The sequence below is a fragment of the Gambusia affinis genome, linkage group LG11, assembly GCF_019740435.1.
Source record: "Gambusia affinis linkage group LG11, SWU_Gaff_1.0, whole genome shotgun sequence".
Classification (NCBI taxonomy): Eukaryota; Metazoa; Chordata; class Actinopteri; order Cyprinodontiformes; family Poeciliidae; genus Gambusia; species Gambusia affinis.
The window spans coordinates 25,724,787-25,745,088 of NC_057878.1; the positions used below are offsets into that span (position 1 = coordinate 25,724,787).

Genomic DNA, 20,302 nt, shown 5'->3' on the forward strand with positions numbered 1-20,302 from the left:
CCAGTTTTTAAGCTGTTTTTAGAAGCTTTTGGGATCCAAATGGAAGTCTAAAAAGTTGTCAAAAGGAAATTTTGTACAATAGGGGTTTTTTAACCTTCTTCCTGAATCACGCCTTTGGAATGTTTGCGTTATGTGACTGACCTGTATTTTATAGAGTTTTCCATGCTGTTCCTTCGTTTTCTGGTCCAGGGTATTTCTGTGCCTTGTAGGAGTATCTTTAACCCTGAACTTTCAAAAATCTGAATCTTCAGTGTATTTTACTGGGATTTTATGATATAATTATATTTAATAATAATTAATAATATAATTATGAATTGGACGGAAAATTGATGCCAGGACTGCCTTATTACTGCTGGCAAAAATACAAACTAGATTGGAAAGAGAGTATTTATTTCAATTAATTTTCAAGTCTTGCCATAGCTTCTCAACTAAGTTTAAATTTAGACTTTGACTAGGACATTATAAATCAGATATGTTTTGATCTGAACCAGTTAGCTGGATGTTGAGGGTTTCTTTTGCAGCCTCCAACAGTTTTTCTTCCAGGATTGTCTTGTAGTTAGCTCCATCCGTCTTCCCATCGCAACCAGCTTCTTTGTAAATGCTGAAGGAAAACATCCCCATAGTGCAATGCTGCCACCACCATGCTTTAAAATAGCAATGTTGTGAGAAAAGTTTTTCCTTCAGATATCTGGATTTATCTCAACAGAACACTTTTCATTGTTATTTGACACAATTCTGCACTTTTTTTTATATTAGTTTATAACATATAATCCCAAGAAACATGGCTAATGAGATAAACATTTTTAAGGGGTGTAAAAACTTTTGCATGGCACAGTAGTTGGTTTTATTTCTTCCCGGCTGCCTGCCGCCTCCTCTCAGTGATTTCTGACCTTCACTCAGAATCGCCATCACCGTCTTCCCTCACTAATCGTGGACTTCCTGTTTGTTCCTGATCGTGGTGCTTAACCTGCTCTGATTGGCCGGTTCAGGTGTCCATCACCGGCTCAGCCATCGCTGCTCTGCACAAAGAGCTGGCCTCCCCCTCTGCCACCAGGAAGATCATCAAACCAGTCAAGTCTCCTAGTCCATCTCGCAGGTCGGTGGTGGAGGCCAGAGTGATGCTGGACCCCCTTCCACCGCCGTTTAAGGACATCAGATATCAGAGGCAGTTTGAGGGCGGGGCTTATGCAGTGAGTGAGGAGGAGTTTGAGGACTGGGAGCCTCAGGTTGGTCCTTTACCACTGTCCTCTTCTTTTTTAACTCTTACCTCAGTCCCTCTCTGCAGCCAATCACAATCACGTCACCCTTCTTGAAGGCTCCTCCTCTTGTTTCTTTCTGTCTTCATCTGCAGACCCTCGTCTTTTTTTATTTGTGCTAACCAACTTCCTGTTCCATCCTCTCAGAACCCTGCAGATCATAAAACGCATCTTGTTTGTCTTTCTAACTCTTGTTTTGTCTTTATAGGAGGCGGTCGCTGTGCCAATGAGAACCCAAGAACCTGCAGTCCCTCCCACTATCATGGCAGTAAGTAACTTTTCCCTCCACTTTATGGTCCAATCATTTTTAGATATGACTAAAATGATTAATCGTGATTCATTGTGCTTAAGCAATTATTAAAAAAAATCCTCAACTAATTTAGCAACTGATAAATTATTAACTGGAGTAAAAAGAGTCAAATAAGACCAAATGCTTAAAGAATAACACAATCAAGGAAGTAACTAAGCAAAAACTGTACAGAAAAACCTAACTGTAAATATGTTCTACCCAAAACTCCTCTAGTGACAGTTTTGACTTCACCTGGTTAAATTGTGTAAATCTTGAAAGATCTTCAGAAAGCCTTCAAAACAATTGATTAGGACCAAAAAATTCTTTGCTCAGCTTCATGAAATTAAGTAAGAACTGAAACTTTTGTTCATGTTGCTGACCATTTCTCTGGTTTGTTTCAGGGCCTGAAGAACCTGACAGTGACAGAGGGCGAGTCGGTGACCCTGGAGTGTCAGATCAACGGTCAGCCCGCTCCCGTCATCATGTGGTTCAGAGAGGACTACAAAATCGAGAGTTCAATCGACTTCCAGATCAGTTATGAGAATGGTGTCGCCCGGATGATGATCCGCGAGGCGTTTGCCGAAGACAGCGGTCGCTTCACTTGCACCGCCACTAACGAGGCCGGAACCATCAGCACCTCCTGCTACCTGCTCGTTAAAGGTAACAGATGGACACTCAAAAATCAACAACTTGTTTATGCAAAACTCTGACATTGTGTCACATTTCGGCCACAAAAGACAGTGTATAAGGATTTTATGTGATAGACCAACAGAAAGTGGTGCCTGAATGGGAAGTAGAAAGGATTGTGGAATTCAATTGCTTAGGCGGGCGTTGAGAGGAGACTCCTTGGCATTTGTGTCCTTCAAAGTCTTTCACCGTATCCTGTATATTTTTTTTAAATAAACACATTTATTTAAAGTCTATTTAACAAGACTCAATGGTTTTTCTGGATGTATTTGGATAGCTCAAATGCGGGGAAGTATTTTCAAATTGTAAAAGTTATACCTTACCCAACATTTCAACTTCCTCATTGATCGTCTTCCAAGAAAGGTCCTTTCTATTCCTGTCTCTGTAGTCATAACTTGATTGGTCATAAAAGGGTCAGATTTGGGGTAAAATACATTAAAGTTGTGAAAGAGACAAATGGCTGTCTAGAAAGCAAACTCTGTTCATGACTTTATAATACACCATAGAGAAAATAAGATTAAACTGTACAAAAAACCCCGCCTAATTTGGTGTCCTCTGATTATGTTGCAGTTTCAGAGGAAATAGAGAGCAGAGAGGAGATGGTGACTGTCACAGAAACTGGGCTTACGCAAGCCAAAACGTGAGTTTTAAACACCCAACCCTTTTTTTGCTGCAGTTTCTGAGCTGAATCTAAATCCAGATGTTCCTTCTCTGCAGCGTTGCTGTTGAGATGAGGGAGCAGGCAGAGATCAGCACAGGAGAATCTGCTGCCCCCTTCTTTATTAAGAAACCCACTCCACAGAAGCTGGTGGAGGGAGGAAGTGTTGTGTTTGAGTGTCAGATTGCAGGAAACCCAAGACCTCACATCATTTGGAAGAAGAGCGGCGTTCCGCTCACCACTGGATACAGGTACAACCCACAGTCCTTCGTCCACAGAACTTACACCAGTCTAAGTATAATTTTCTGTAACAATCCTCAACTAGGGGCGGTCATTTACTGCATCGCTTATTATTTATTATGAAAGTTTTTTACAATATTGATAAAAATTGTAAAGTACAGAGCTACAACCAGCTAAACAAATGTGCTGGTTCTCAGCTTGCATTGCTAGGTGACGGGTGGAACTCTGCTGGGGTTGCTAGGTAACGGAGTGCGCTTCGCTGGGGTTGCTAGCTGAGGGGCAATGCTGGCTGATTTGTGACGTTACGTTCAGACTTTGTTTTTAAACGGTTCATTTGCCAGACACTAAGAAACATTAACTTCTTGCCAAAAACCTGCTGGATGTTTTTTTTTAAATCGCCTGGACTGTTTTTAGAAGCAGTAGAGACCGAATAGAAGTTCAAATTGTGAATATAGCATGATGTTTTTCCTTTTAAGTTATTGATGTCCTGAAGAAGCCTGTTTCAAATGGGACTGTTTTTTGAAAGAGCGGATTTTGTGGCGCTAATGCACTTACAAACACTTAACTATAGGGTGACCAAACGTCCGTATTTCACGTCCTGTCCCGGGCGTCCTGGGTTTTTTTTTAGAAAGTGAGGAAATATCCTGTTTTTTAAATTACCTTCATTGGACCATTAAATTTACAGGCACTAGGGCACTGCGCACAGCGCTGCGTGTGACGTAATCCCCGAGCCGCGTCAGTGGGGGCAGCCCTGTTCTTAATCAGAAGATAGATAGCGTGGCTGTCAGTATGCCAACAACATGCCAAAGCGCAAATGTATGTTTACCGACGATTTACAAAAGAGTTTCCCCGCTTTCAGACCGGGTCGAGACAATTAGCTCATTTGTTAATTTATTTTTTCCAATAGCCTACAGAACAGACATTATTTTGTTCCTTACTGAGGCTGAGTATCATGTGTTGTTATTGGGAGTTGAGAGTTATTGTTAACTTTTATTGTTAAGTGAGGGATGTTTAGATGAGACATTGTTTCTTTCATTGTGCTATTCATTCATTACATTTTGAATAAAATTATCATTTGTTATTGGAGTTATTGCTGTTGACTTTTACTGAAAAGCATTTTTAATAAACCAACAGTAAATATCATGTTATTGTAGGATTATGTAGGCCTATGTTAAGTGAGTGCATGCCACAGACATCTCTATGCATGGGAAAAGAGATCCCCCCCACCCCCCCACTGCTCCAAGGTGTCCTGGTTTTCCCAAATGAAAATATGGTCACCCTACTATATATATATATATATATATATATATATATATATATATATATATCGCGGCACTTTACTGTATGGCTAGCTCCATGGCTAGCTCGCTGTTACTGTCTCTTACTCTGCAGTTGTGGAGTCACAATATCTGGGATCATGAGCGCCCCCTGCCATGAGGCAAGAGAACTGCCTGCCTCACCTCGAATCTGTTCTCTGCCGTTTCTGATCGCTTCTCAGCCACGAAACACGTTACACACACAGCTGGCGACAGAAAACACTGTACATTATATACATAAGCTAAATTATGGAAAATCAGTTGAGATATTAAATGTTGCTCTCATAGAATGGCAGTTAGCGAGAGGTTGATCAATCAGGTGAGGCTCAGCTGCTGCTGCCTCACTTCACTTCCAAGCATTTGAATGGGAAAATGCGAAAATTCTGCAGTTTTGAAGAAAAAATTAATCATAATTGGTTAAGCTAAATAAAAAATAATTACTCCACAGTACTGGCTCACTTGCGTCCTCTGACCGCACATCAATGGTAACTATGGCAACCAGTGACAGTTTAAAAGCCCACTGACTCTTTCTGCAGGCAGGTTGCGCGCGCATCAGTCCTGTTAATAAAAAAATCCATCAGACAAGCCCGCTCTGAATATCAAACGACACTGTGACGTCACAATGTGACATCACAACGTGACTCCAAAGGCAGAATTCTGACATCACCAGCCATTATATAAGCTCCTCACATCATCAACTTTCATCACAGCCTTTAGAAGCCTTGTTGATACATACAGAATATCTTTAGCAGTTTACAGATTTACAACTTTGTTTGGTGCAAATTTCCTTTGGTGATTTACATCAAACTTACTGTGAAATCTAAACCGAAATTCTAGAGATTTGATTTTTGCTTAGAACTTGAAAGAAGCAAAGCTTACAATGGAGACCAAGCAGCGTAGCATCGAAGAGACTGAACTCGAGATCATTGAAAGGGAATTGCAGATACCCAACCGACCCAAGCGCAAGAGGAAGAAGGTGCCTTTTGCTGTCTGGTTGGAACAGCAAGAGATGAAAACTTCTGCTGAGAAAATCGAACAGCAGGAGGCTTCACCTGTGATGGAAAATGGATCGGTCGCCCAACCTCTGGAGGTAGTCGATCAGAAAGGGGACAGACCGACACCTGACAGTGAGCCCATTGTGGAGAACCTGGTACCGACTAAAACCTGCTCAGAGGAACACGCCCCAGCTGACCAAGAGATTTCTGCTGGAAACATTGAGAAGCAGAGCAAATCCCTGGTCAGCGGAGAAGAGTCCACCGCTGGAGGGCAGGAGAAAATAGAAACAGCAGAGAGGGAACAACCACCAAGGACCAGGCGAAATAAAAAGAAGAAGATCCCATTCAGTGTCTGGTTGGAGACACACGCCCCTGTTGACCAACGGATTTCCTCTGAGATTACAGGAACGGAAGAAATTTTACTGGATACAGAACAAGAATCGATCTCTGTACCTCAGGAAACAACAGAGAAGGAACAGCCCCTTAAGTCTGACACTGAAGATGTTGAAAAGCTGGAGACTTCTCTGCCTGAAGAAGGAGATCCGGACGATTCTTTAAATATAGATATTTATACAGAAGAACCTGCGATTTCTGTAACACAACTGGTGACTGAAAAGGACGACATCTCCAAACCAGAGAGGAAGCTGGATCAGAAAGGGGAGAAACAATCAAAGCCTAAACCCATCAATAAGACGCCACTGTTGTGGAAATCTTTTCCCGAGCCTGATGCCACCATAGATCTGTCATTTTTCACTGGGAACACTGACATTGATAATGGACCTCTGCTGGAAAACAAAAGTCTTCAGGCAGCTTCATCCAGCAGGGGAAATAAGACGGTTTGGAAAACGCTGCCCAAGTCAGAACCTCATGTTGATGTAACTTTTATTGCTGGGAATATTGAAACGGAAAACGTTTCAATGGTGGCACAAAAAAGTAATGAGGAAGCTTCCTTGAAAACAACTCAACCAAAGTGTACATGTGCTGCTAAATTTAAAGAGACTGAACTGGAACACATCAAATTTAGGAAATATTTAATGAATCAGCTCGACGAAATGTTTGATACGAATAAAAAACTGAGTGCGAAACTAAAACAGCAGAAAGATCTGCTGAGCAAAGTCCTCTCAGAGCAGCAGAGACAGCAAAGCAGGAAACCAACAGTTTCTGTTCAAACTCAGACTGATTCACAGGAAAACCTAAAGCAGAAACCAGTCAGTTTTCAATCGGCTTCAACTCAAACAGAGAGAGAGGAACCAGAAACCAGTTCCCAGTTGAAACCAGTCTTTAAAACTGTTTCAACTCAAACGGAGACGGAGGAACCAGAAACCAGTTCCCAGTTGAAACCAGTCCTCAAAACCATTTCAACACAGACAGAGATGGAGGAACCAGAAACCAGTTCCCAGTTGAAACCAGTCTTTAAAACTGTTTCAACTCAAACGGAGACGGAGGAACCAGAAACCAGTTCCCAGTTGAAACCAGTCCTCAAAACCATTTCAACACAGACCGAGACGGAGGAACCAGAAACCAGTTCCCAGTTGAAACCAGTCCTTCAAACTGTTTCAACACAGACAGAGATGGATGAGCTGGAAACCAGAAGTCACTGGAAACCAGTTTGTGGAACGATTTCAACTCAAACTGAGGTAGATCTGTTGGAATCCGGATGCCAGTTGAAACCAGTTTATGAAACGATCTCGACACAAACTGAGCTCCATTTACTGATCCAAGAACAGTCGTCTGAATCACAACAGGATAGGCATCAGGATGGGCATCAGGATGGGCAACAGGATGGGCATCAGGATGGGCAACAGGATGGACATCAGGATGGACAGACCAAGAGATTAAAGAGATCAGCAGGTAAGAAGAGGAGAGAGTCAGCAAAGAAAGCTGCCTCTGAATTAGAAACAGTCAACAAAGAGAAAGTTTCTGTAAAAAACAAGAAAGAAGAAGTTTCAATGCCGGAAATCATCAAGGATCAGAGAGCTACCATCATTATTGAGGTTCATAAAAACGAAAAAGCGATTAATAAACTGCAGCAGGCGACTGAAGATAAAATGGTCCCTGAAAAACAACCAATTGGGGATCAGCAGGTTGAGAAAAGACCAAAGATCAAAACAAAATCTAAGAAAAGGAGAAAGACAGCAGGGAAAGCTGAAATGGAAAACAATTCAAAGCCAATAGTGACTGATCAAAACGTGGTCCAAAACACGGAGACACCAAAACCTGATTTAGAATCAGCACCAGAGATCCCACAGACAGCTTTACAGCACATAGAGATAAAACCAGTCATAGTGTCAGAAGATGGAACAGATCAGGATCCTGTAGTTCTTACAGAAAAACTGAAAACATCGCCTCCACAGACAGAGGTTACAGTAAATGAAGATCGAATCCAGAGACCTCAGCAATCAGAGACTCAACCATCTGAAGAGTCAGAGGAACAGAACAAAGTCTCTGAAGAAGAAGAGAGCCCAAAGACAAAGATTTCACTGTGGAGGCGATTCAAAAAGGCTGTGACTCCATCCTGTCTGCGGCAGTTTAAAGACTGAAGAAAAGGCCAAACAGCGTAGACACTTTATGTCTCCAGATGATCAGGTTTAAAAGAGGGAGGGGCCAGGTGTGGGTTGGGTGATTGGTGGGATTTGGAAAAAGAGCTACAGTTGTTGTTAATTGGACATTTCAATATTAAAAAGCCAGGACTGCACGGTGGGAAACGTCTCCCTGTGTAGCTGTGGGTTCACTCCGGGTGCTCCGGCTTCCCCCACGTTCAACAACATCAGTACTCATGTTCATCCATTGGAAGAGTTTTATTTCTAATTCTAAACAGAAAATAAGAAAACCACATTTAATAATTAATGGGAGATTTGGAAAAAGAAAATGCAAAAAACATGAAACAAAAAGAGACTTTTAGAAGTTTAAAGTTAAACAAATTGGAAAACAAATTAAAAACTAGTTATCTTTCTGGGCAAGATACAAATATATATATTTATAAAGATGTGTATTTACTGATTTATAAATATATCTACAAATTCATATAAATTCATATATATATACATATATGTATATATATACGTCTATATATATGTATGTATACATATATATATATATATATATATATATATATATGTATGTAATATGTAATATATACATGTATGTATACATATATACATGTATATATGTATGTATGTATGTATACATATATACATGTATGTAATACATACATGTATATATTACATACTACATACATGTATTACATACATGTATGTATATATATACATACATACATACATATAGACGTACATATATACATATATGAATTTATATGAATTTGTAGATATATTTATAAATCAGTAAATACACAGCTTTATAAATATAGATATAGATATTTATAAATATATATAAATATGAAGTATCTATATATCTATATATAGATATCTATATCTTTATAAATATAATATATAAAGATATAGATATCTATATATATATATCTATAGATGTATAGACATAGATATCTAAATATAGATATTTAGATTTTTTATCTAGATATCTGTATTATTACTGGATTAAGATAAGATTATTATCTTAATCCAGTCCAAAGCAGGCAGTGGATCCAGCAGTCCCAGGTTTTGGGTTGAAACCTGCAGGTCAGCAGATCCAATCCAGACCTGCGGTGATCTGCAGCTGGACAACGTTCCAAGTTTAATGTGGTTCTAAAGAAACCAACCTGCAAATATAAAGAACTTAATTAACTATTAAAGTCCAAAAGTACGCAGGAGTAATAAATCAAAAAATAATATTTAAAATAATATTTAAAAATAATATTTTTGCAAGCTTGCAAAAAAATATATCACTGTATGCAAACCATTCTAAGTTTATACATAACAAAAATGCAATACAGTGAAAATCATTCTAATATTCCAATCTCAAACATTTCTCCGATTGGTTTCATGTTTCTTTTATTTTCTTTTTGGAACATACAAGCAGTAATGCCTGTGACGCGGTTTAGCATTAGCTTCATTTCAGGTTGCAAAAACACATAACAACACTCAGTGGAGAAAATCACAGCAGGAAGAGGTTTAACTGTAAGGATCAGGTCACTTATCTTACCTACTGGTGGTTTCTGGTAGGAAAAGAAAATCCAAAATTAAAATTTGATTTGCTGGTGCATTAAATTACAAGACAGAAATAAAATACAAAATAACAATAACATTCCACACATATATGGGGGTTACACAAACATCTCTGAAACCAACCAGTGGCCTGTTTGTGGCTGTTCCCAAAGACAAGACTACCCCGGCTGGGGAAGCTCTCTGTAAGAATGAGAGCAAAGTCATTGGGAACAGTTTTTCCACTGTTCCGAAAGGGATAACCGACCAGGACGAGAACGTCGGCCTTTCGGAGCAGCAGGCTGGTTCAGACATCCAGGATGTGGTGAGGACAGAGGCCACACAGCAAGGACAAACTGTCATGGAAGACACAGAGGAGAACTTCTTTAAGTTTTTAATTTTTAATAAACCACCTGTAAATATCATGTTATTGTAGGATTACGTAGGCCTATGTTAAGTGAGTGCATGCCACAGACATCTCTATGCATGGGAACAGAGATACCTCAGTCGCCCCCCCGCTCCAAGGTGTCCTGGTTTTCCCAAATGAAAATATGGTCACCCTACTTAACTATACAAAAGAAGTAATATCTAGTTTATCATAATTATTACCATTATTACAACAGCACCACAACATATAACAATAAAATTATAATTCCACGTCACCCACTCCTATCCTTGACTCCTTTGGATCAGAGAAGATAACGGACTTTATTCTTCCTTTCAGATACAAAGTTGCCTACAAAAAGGAGACCGGAGAATGCCGACTGGAGATCTCAATGACCTTCGCTGATGATGCAGGAGAATACTCCGTCTTTGCTAAGAATCCTCTCGGAGAAGCGTCAGCCACTGCCATCCTGCTGGATGAAGGTATCTGCATTTTCTGTTTTTTGTCTTAATTTCTGTGTTGGACCTCACTGCACAACTCCAAATATTACATTTCTGACTGCATTTTTATTGCAAATATCTCATTACAGTTGAAAAAGTAGTTCCACTGGCAAATTATTTGTCTTATAGAAAGACATTTTTCCATGTTATAACTGAAATAATCTATGAATTTCTAAATCAATATTCAAAAAAATTATTGATTTAAAACAAGCTCCTAAATCCTGCTGAAAAGTTATTTGGAGTTAGTTTTGTTTTATTTCAAGTGTATCTAGATATTTGCAGAGGAAACTAGACAGAAATGTTTGGTAAGATTTTGTGATTTTGGAGTTCAGTCTCTTACATTCTTTCCGCTTGCAGAACAATATGAAGCCTACATGAAGCAGCAAGATGTGACATATAAAACCGAAGTGACAACGACTGTGGTCCAGGAGCCCCAGCCAGTCGTAGCTCAGTATGAGTTTGAACAAAGGAGGGTGACGACCCCCATGAGCTTCGTCTCAGAAACGGTAATCTACTTCTGTAAATCAGAGACTTTGCAGTAGTTTATATGTTTTTTGTACAGTTCTTGGAGTAATTGTTCTTTCAGCAAATTTACCTCAGGTTTAATGTTTGGCTGTTTTTCTTTCAGGAGTTCATGATTTCAGCCTTTGAGGAGAGAATCATCCAGGAGATTGAGATCCGTATCTTGAGGATCACCTACAGAGAGTTGGTGACTGAGGACGGAGAGCTGATGGTGACTGTCGCAGAAGAAGAGGCGCTGCAGCCTGCCTTTGAGACGCCAGTGAAAAACTACCGGATCATGGAGGGAATGGGCGTCACTTTCCACTGCAGGATGTCTGGCACGCCGCTGCCTAAGGTGCAGAAAAAGATATTTACCTTCATAGTCAAACTCATCACTGCAGTATGGAAATTAATCCAATCAAATCTGAACATATCTGTGAAGTATGATGAAGATTAAGTGGTACTATTTGACAGACTTTGGTATTCAATAATCTGCTGGAAACCCATGTATTATATATGTATTAATAAAACTCATTACTGAACTGTTAAAATATTAAGACATAGCAGTCTCTGCTATCCTGATGGAGTTGAGTTCTTCTTAAATTTAAATAATATTGAACCTCTTCACTTTGATCAGTCCCTCCAGGATTTCATGATTGTTTTGGGGATTTTTTCAAATGAATATTAACAATTTTGTTCTAATTTAGAAATGTTTTTGCAATATTTGTACTTTTTCATCATGGTAATTGTGACTTTTTGTTACTCACCACATCAATCATGGACTATTAACTTGACACCACATAAGATTAAGGTAGCAGTGTAGAAGAAGTAGGAAATACTGCCCCCTGCAGAGGAAGTTAGTCACCTAAACAAATGTTTTGGACAATTTTTTCAGAAAATTTGCAATAAATTCACAATAATTCACTTCATTATTTCAGAATCACAAAAAACTTGAGAGACTTATTGATGTAATTTGGCAGTATACAGATATAACTGCTTTGAACATATTGATAAAATAATATATAAGCACACAACTGTTACTTTGAAGGTTCTTTTTATGTAGCTGTCTGGAGTCTTGAGTGCCACATAAAAAGCTATGACAGGCCTTGAGTTTGACATGTCACTTACAGCGATTCATAAAACCCCCTGCAGATTGTTTGGTACAAAGACGGCCAGCGCATCAGGCCCGGCGGCCGGTACCAGATGGAGGTCCTTCAGGATGGACGAGCTAGCCTCCGTCTGTCTGTGGTTCAACCAGAGGATGAAGGAGTGTACACTGCCTTCGCCTCCAACATGAAGGGAAATGCTGTCAGCTCAGGGAAGCTCTACGTGGAGCCCTCTGGAGGTGTAACCCCTCCCAGTTACACACCACAGCCATCAATGCAGAGAATCAGGTCAGTCCTGAACAAATGTTCATACTGAGAAATTATGAAAATGGAGATGAATTGACAAAATGAACAATGACCTTCAAACCAGGATGGAAGTTTTGCCTCTTCAGATGCTGCAAAAAAACACCAAAAACTGAAAATGCAATATCTCTGTTGCTCTGAATGCTGCATCTGAAATCTCGTGGTGACACACTGCTTCCCCTTTTTAGATCCACATCTCCTCGCTCTCTGAGCCGCTCTCCTGGCCGTTCATCCAGCCGTTCACCTGGACGTTCCCCAGCTCGCCGCCTCGAAGAGACTGATGAAATTCACCTGGAAAGACTTTACAAACCCGTGTTCGTCATGAAGCCCTCCTCTATCAAATGTGCAGAGGGCCAAACTGCCAGATTTGACTTAAAGGTTGTAGGCAGGCCAATGCCTGAAACCTACTGGTTCCACAATGGTAAGAAAAACAGTGTTAAATATTTTCAATAACTCTTTATTTGGTTCTTCAGCCTTTAAAAATAGTCTTATCCTCCTTTTCAGGACAACAAATTGTCAACGACTTCACACACAAGATAGTAATTAAGGAGGACGGCACTCAGTCCCTGATTATTGTCCCAGCTGTGCCAAAAGACTCTGGAGAATGGACCGTCGTTGCTCAGAACCGAGCTGGACGAACATCTGTTGCCGTTAATCTCTCTGTTGAAGGTAGAACTTGGATTACATAGTGCTACATCTACAGAAACCTTAAAAGTGTCTCAATATTAACTTCTGCCTTGTTTTGGGATCTGCAGCCAGAGAAAGTGTGTCCAGACCTCAATTTATTGAAAAACTGAAGAACATCACCGTGAAGCAGGGCACATTAGTGGAACTGGCTGTCAAAGCCATCGGAAACCCCCTGCCAGATATTGTTTGGCTGAAAAACAGCGACATCATTACTCCATCAAAGCACCCACACATAAGGTATTTCTACTGCTTTGTTTTCTGTCTCTACAAAGGAATTTATTTGTACTTTGATTCACTTGGTTGCTTGCTTTTTCCAGGATTGAAGGAACCAAAGGAGAGGCCAAATTCCAGATTCCTTCATCTGCTGGCTCAGACAGTGCCTGGTACACCGCCACAGCCATCAACAAGGCTGGCAGAGACACCACCCGCTGCAGAGTCAATGTGGAGGTAGATCACTCTGCCCCGCAAGCTGAAAGGAAGCTCATTATTCCCAAAGGAACCTACAAAGCCAAAGAGATTGCCGCTCCAGAGCTGGAGCCTCTCCACCTCCGTTATGGCCAAGAGCAGTGGGAGGAAGGCGACCTTTATGACAAGGAGAAACAGCAGAAACCATTGTTTAAGAAGAAGCTCACCTCCATCAGGATGAAGCGTTTTGGTCCAGCTCACTTTGAGTGCAGGCTGACTCCAATTGGAGATCCCACCATGGTGGTGGAGTGGCTGCATGATGGCAAGCCTCTGGCTGCTGCTAACAGGCTGCGTATGGTCAATGAGTTTGGCTACTGCAGCCTGGACTATGAGGTTGCTTATGCAAGAGACAGTGGTGTGATCACCTGCAGAGCAACCAACAAGTTTGGAGTCGACCAGACCTCGGCTACCCTGATCGTCAAGGACGAGAAGGGCCTTGTTGAGGAATCTCAGCTTCCGGAAGGCAGGAAGGGAGCTTATCGAATGGATGAGATTGAGCGTATTGCTCATGAGGGAGGACCTGCAGGAGTCAGCCTTGATGACGAATCCGAAAAGACAAAACCTGAAATTGTCCTGCTTCCAGAACCAGCCAGGGTACTGGAAGGAGACATTGCTCGGTTCCGCTGCAGAGTGACTGGCTACCCTGCTCCAAAGGTTAATTGGTACCTCAACGGACAACTCATCCGCAAAAGCAAGAGATACAGACTTCGTTACGATGGTATTTACTACCTGGAGATCGTTGACATCAAGTCGTACGACTCCGGTGAAGTCAGAGTGGTTGCAGACAATCCTTTAGGCACAACTGAACACACTGTGAAGCTGGAGATCCAACAGAGAGAGGACTTTAGAGCAGTGCTGCGTCGTGCTCCAGAGCCCAAAGCTGCTGAGGTCCCACATGAATCTGGCAAAATCGGATTTGACATCGTCAAGGTGGACAGACCTGGTGAGGTCCCACAGGACAGGGAAGTAGTTAAGCTGCGTAAGGCGCAGAGAATCGTTCATGAGAAAACCTCTGAGGAGTCTGAGGAGCTGAAGAGCAAATTCAAGCGCAGAACAGAGGAGGGCTTCTATGAGTCTATCTCTGCAGTAGAATTCAAATCTCGCAAGAGGGATGACTCCTATGAAGACTTACTAAAAAAGACTAAAGACGAGCTACTTCATCACATGAAGGAGATGGAAGAAGCTGAAAGGAGGAAGATGGAAGAGCAAGGCAAAATCACCATCCCCACAATCAAACCAGAGAGGATCCAGCTGTCACCCAGCATGGAAGCCCCACATATCCTCGAACGTATTGGAAGCAAGACTGTTTCTCCAAAGGACGAGGTTCGTTTCAGAGTCAGAGTTGTCGGTAGACCAGAACCTGAGTGCCAGTGGTTCAAGAATGGCATTCTTCTGGAAAAATCTGACCGTATTTACTGGTACTGGCCTGAGGACCATGTGTGTGAACTGGTGATTAGAGATGTCACAGTAGAGGACTCTGCTAGCATGATGGTTAAGGCCATCAATGTCGCTGGAGAGTCGTCAAGCCATGCCTTCCTTCTTGTACAAGGTAAAGTCGAAAACCAAATCTCATCTGTAATTTCCTTGTACTTTATCTATAGAAGAGGATTAGGGCCACTGAAAAATAATAATTATAACTTAATCTCAGAATTCTGATTAATCTCAGAATTCTTTTTTTTTTGTGAATCTCAGAATACTGACCTTTTGTCCCAGAATTCTGACTTTAGTCCAAGAATTCTTTATTTTATTTTGTCAGAATTCTGACTAATCTCACGAGATCAAAAGTCTTTTTTTTTTTTTGCAGTGGCCCGAATTCTCTTTTGTATGTACCTCCTGATGCCAAATTCTAATTTTGTATTTCTCATGCAGCCAAGGCAGCCATTAATTTCACCCAAAACCTGGCTGATGTCAGTGCAAATGAGAAGGACACCATGGTGACCTTTGAATGTGAAACCAACGAACCATTTGTCAAGGTCAAATGGCTAAAGAATAATGTTGAGATTTTCTCAGGAGACAAATACAGGATGCACTCTGACAGAAAGGTCCACTTCCTGTCTGTGCTGATGATTGCAATGAGTGATGACGCAGAATACTCATGTATGGTCATAGATGACGAGAACATCAGGACTAATGCCAGGCTCCATGTAGAAGGTTTGTATTCTGAATTCCTGTTTTAAATAGTCTTGTTTGTGTGGAAAGCAGCTGAAGGTTCTTGACGTTCCTGTGTATCTCAGGTGCCGCCCTGGAGCTGAACAAACATTTGGAAAACATTGAAGTACCAGAGAGCTACGCTGGAGAGTTTGAGGTTGAGGTTTCTCGCGAAGATGCTGAGGGAAAATGGTTCTTTGGTGAGAAGGAGCTCTCTCCCAGCAGTAAATACGTCATATCCTCCCGCCGAGGACGGCACACCCTGGCTGTCAAGGACGTCAGGAAGGACGACCAGGGGAAGTACACCTTTGTTTGTGGAGATCTGAAGACCAGCGCCTCACTAAAAATGAAATGTAAGCTTTTTTTAGATGTTTATGTTGCAACAAAGTTTCCCTGCTGGCTTAAAATATGTAAAATGTTTGATTAGTCGTTTTAGAAAACATCCAGAAAGCTGCAAAACACTGTTTAGACTTGCCTTTGATTAATATTAACTGACATTTTCTCCAATAATAACATAATTTTTATTTCTTGTTTCATAATTGGTGACTGTATGATGTTTTTATGATATAAAACACTTTGAACTGCTTTGTTGCTGAAATATGCAATACAAACAAACTTAATATGACTTGACTAGTCATTAATGAGCATATGTGCGTTTTGTTTCTCTCCAGTGCGACCCGTGACTCTAATGCAGCCGCTGACTGACCTTACTATCTGTGAGGGTGACATTGCTCAGCTGGAGGTCAGGTTCTCCCAGGAGAATGTTGAAGGTACCTGGCTGAAAAACGGCCAGGCAATCTCTGCCTCAGACCGCGTCCACATCGTCATCGACAAACAGGTTCACAAACTGCTAGTGGAGAACGTCAGCAGAGAAGACACTGCATCCTACTCATTTGTAGTTCCAACTCATGAAATCTCCACCTCAGGCAAACTCAATGTGCAAAGTAAGTGTTTCCATATGAAAATAAACATAACACTGAGGAAAGCAAACAGTTAATTGTCGATTAACGGTTTATTAGATTTAAATTAGTTCCAATTAATCAACTAATAATTCTGCCTTGAGCTTCATTAGGTATTGTTTGGCTGCCATCCAGCAGAGAGCATCACTGGTCATCTGTAAGTGGAGCCAGTTGATACAAGATGGCGGCACCATATCAAAACATTAAAGAGAAACAGATTGGTTCCATCTTGGTTTTGGATGGAAAATGCCTTTTATAAGGTTCTATTTTGAAATATTACTCAACAAGCTCCTTAAGTTTGATCTTATTAGTACTTATTTAGCCGTACTGCACAGTGGTGAAAAGTCGACTTCAAAAATTACTGATGTGCTACGAAGGGGAGGATGATATGATAATGCAGAAAAATTGCAGCATGATGGAAAATAACAGCTTATTAATTAATTATTGGTCAATTGATAAATACAGTCAACTTTAGATTAACTCATTAATCAATAACTTGCATCCTTAGTATCACTCCACCTCGGTCTCGTTAGTCCTTACTTTAAAATGTTCTTCTATCTTTAAAGCTATCGACATCGTGGTGCCACTGAAGGACGTGTCATCCACCGAAGGTACAAAGGCGGTCCTTGAGTCCAAGATCTCAGCTCAGGACATCAGCTCTATCAAATGGTACCACAACGACAAGCTGCTGATCCCAGATGACCGAGTCCAGGCTGTGGCAAAGGGCACCAAGCAGCGACTTGCCTTCACCAGGACCTTTGCTTCAGACGAAGGACGTTACAAACTGGTGGTCGGCAAGGTTGAAACCAGCTGCAACCTGACTGTTGAACGTGAGCGAGATTAGATTTTCTCATCATTCATGTTTTCAAGTTCCAGTCCCATGTCTTACCAGTGTTGTTCTCACAGAGGTCCATATCGTGAAGCACATGGAGGACAAAGTGTGTTCAGAGTCCCAGAACGTTACCTTCAATGTTGAGGTTTCACATCCTGGAATCGACCCACTCTGGACCTTCAGGAACCAGCAGCTCAAGGCTGGACCTAAATACAAGATGGAGTCCAAGGGAACGGCTCACTCTCTGATTGTGTTAGACACCATGAAAGATGAAGAGGGCCAGTACATGTTCCACGCTGGGGAGAAGACATCCAGCGCTCAGCTCACTGTTTCTGGTAGGTCAAAACTCAGATAAATCAAAGAGCATAGCTTATTTACAGCTGGAACCAGATATTTACATCCACTGTGTAAAATCTCTGACTTATCATTTCCTTATTTAGGTCAGCTAGGACTAAATAAGGAAACTAAATAGCTAGTAGAGGTACCAAAACCACATCTACTAGCTAAAGAATTCCCTACAATTCCTTATTATTTGATAAAATTATCTTTTTAACTTTGGGTTAAACCTATTTGGTCCGCAAGATTCTTACCATATTTTGCTGGAATTTCAGCCAATTCTTTCTACTAGAACTGGTATAACTGAGTCAGGTTTGTAGGCTTGTTTACATGTTTATTAGTGCTGAAATAAATTTTGATTGGTACTAACATGATGGCCATTTCACAATAGTTGACTTTGTAGCCACTTTGTAGCTAATTCAGCTGTATGTTTGGTTCAATTTGCCCCTCAGCTTTAACTTCCAGCCTGATATTCTGAGATGTTGCTTAAATATTTCCACATGATGCTCTTTTATCATGCCGCCATCTATTTTATGGAGTGCACCAGTGGCTCCTACAGCAAAACACCGCCACAGCAAGAGATTGCCACCCCCATATTAAAGTTGGGATAGATTAAGGCTGGCATACGTTCTCCCTTTTCCACCAAATGTAAAACCATGATCAAAGACTTATTTTATTTAAATCACAGAATTTGTATTCAAAAGTTAATGTCTTTCCAGCTTTTTATGTTGCATTGTGAGTAATAGCTTCTTCCTGTCTGAGTGACTTTTCAGCTAGCGCCTTTTTTCAGCTTTGTTTCATTTTTTTACATTGAAACTTAACAGCTTTAACCAGCATCTTCAAAACCTTTTGCTTTTGGTGTGAAGTTTATATTTCACACATTTCACAGCAAATCAGTTTCCTCCCTGACAAGTTGGCCTAACATTATCAAGGTGTTGTAAATAATAGTTTGAGCAGATAAACGTTGCACCTGTTTGACATCTTTTCAGAAGCCTACAAAGCCATGGCATTATCAGCATCTTTGTTTTGACCATTGAACAGACAAAATAATTTTGGTAAGCTTAGCTGACTTAAAACTGGACAAGTTTAGTCTAGTTGTGTCATATAGAAAAAGGTTAGGGTCACTAAAAAAAAAAGAATTCTGACTTTTTTCTCAGAATTCTCATTTTAATTTTCTGAGATCCAAAGTCAGAATTATGAGGAAAAAAAGTCAGAATTCTTTTTTTTTCTTCTTTCTAGTGGCTCTAATCCTGTTCCGTACATATCGCCCACCCTAAATGTAAATATCTGCTTTCCACTGTAACTGAACACAAAGACTAAAACTCCTTACAGATGTTGGAATAGAGGTTATGCTCCACAGACATAAATGTTCACTTATGCAACCACCAGGTGGCGCCATCACACGGCCTCTGCAGGATGTGACGGTGGCCGAGTCTCAGACCTCTGAGTTCGAGTGCGAAGTTGCCAACGCTGAAGCTGAAGGCAAGTGGCTTAAGGACGGTCAGCTCGTCAACTTCAACGAGAACGTTGTGAGCGAGGTGAACGGGTCTGTCAGACGTCTCGTCATCGTCATCACCAGGCCACAGGATGTCGGAGAGTACACCTACCAGGTGGCCAGCTCCAAAACCAGCGCAAACCTCAAGGTGGAAGGTGAGTACCAGTTTTCTAAATGATTCAGAAACTAACTAACCCAACAGTAAAGGGTGCGTAATGATTAAATGTGGTGCTGTGGTCTTGCAGCTGTGAAGATCAAGAAGACTTTGAGAAACCAAACAGTAACGGAGACCCAGGAGGCCATGTTCTCACTGGAACTCACCCACCCAGACGTGAAAGGAGCCCAGTGGATCAGGAACGGAGTCGAACTGCAGAACAGCGACAAGTTTGAGATTATCTCAGAAGGAACAATCCAGACTCTAAAGGTGAAGGAGTGCAACACACAAGATGAGACGGTTTATTCCTTCAAGCTGGGGAAACTGTCCGCCACTGCCAGACTCAATGTAGAGAGTGAGTATCAGCATTACATATCACTACGCACTAGGGATGCAAGTTATCGATTAATGAGTTAATCTAAAGTTGATATATTTTATTGATCGACTAACGATTAATTGGTAAACGGATATTTTCTTAAAAGCTATAGTTTTCTCGTGTATGAAAATGGCTGACCTTTTTTCCATAACATTGTGCAAAATTCTTTGAATGCTGAATTTAAAAAAAAAGCGGAATTTAATTTTAGCATTATTTTCTCAGTTATATTAAATAGCTATATTAAATATATTAAATACCGAATAAATAGAAAATTGTGGTGTAACCATTTTCAAATTGTTAAACATATTTCTAAAATATAACAGGAACCTCTTAATTTGCACTACGGAAAAATAAAAGATGAAACTTACGTAGCTTGTCAAGTGTTTACGTGGTTCTGTTTTGAAATATAAAGTTCATTTTGCATCTCATAATGGACTTTGTTTGCACCATTTCTCTTTTTTGTTCTGGCATGTATCAGGGCCATACAATGAAAACTAATAATAATAATAATAATTTT

The 20,302-nt window shown here is 40.7% G+C and overlaps 1 protein-coding gene across 1 annotated transcript in view; it reads left to right on the forward strand.

Annotated features, from left to right (window-relative positions):
* ttn.2 (titin, tandem duplicate 2) overlaps positions 1-20,302 on the forward strand; it is a 218,530-nt gene that overhangs the window by 13,067 nt on the left and 185,161 nt on the right. The window contains exons 12-31 of the mRNA XM_044131634.1: positions 990-1,226; positions 1,465-1,524; positions 1,947-2,205; positions 2,803-2,872; positions 2,950-3,141; positions 10,263-10,405; positions 10,781-10,929; positions 11,052-11,279; positions 12,077-12,318; positions 12,522-12,754; positions 12,838-13,002; positions 13,089-13,257; positions 13,338-15,034; positions 15,355-15,636; positions 15,720-15,986; positions 16,305-16,577; positions 17,159-17,422; positions 17,499-17,759; positions 19,150-19,410; positions 19,501-19,764. Coding sequence (XP_043987569.1) covers positions 990-1,226; positions 1,465-1,524; positions 1,947-2,205; positions 2,803-2,872; positions 2,950-3,141; positions 10,263-10,405; positions 10,781-10,929; positions 11,052-11,279; positions 12,077-12,318; positions 12,522-12,754; positions 12,838-13,002; positions 13,089-13,257; positions 13,338-15,034; positions 15,355-15,636; positions 15,720-15,986; positions 16,305-16,577; positions 17,159-17,422; positions 17,499-17,759; positions 19,150-19,410; positions 19,501-19,764 — 5,716 coding nt within the window. The remainder of the gene's footprint in view (positions 1-989; positions 1,227-1,464; positions 1,525-1,946; positions 2,206-2,802; positions 2,873-2,949; positions 3,142-10,262; positions 10,406-10,780; positions 10,930-11,051; positions 11,280-12,076; positions 12,319-12,521; positions 12,755-12,837; positions 13,003-13,088; positions 13,258-13,337; positions 15,035-15,354; positions 15,637-15,719; positions 15,987-16,304; positions 16,578-17,158; positions 17,423-17,498; positions 17,760-19,149; positions 19,411-19,500; positions 19,765-20,302) is intronic.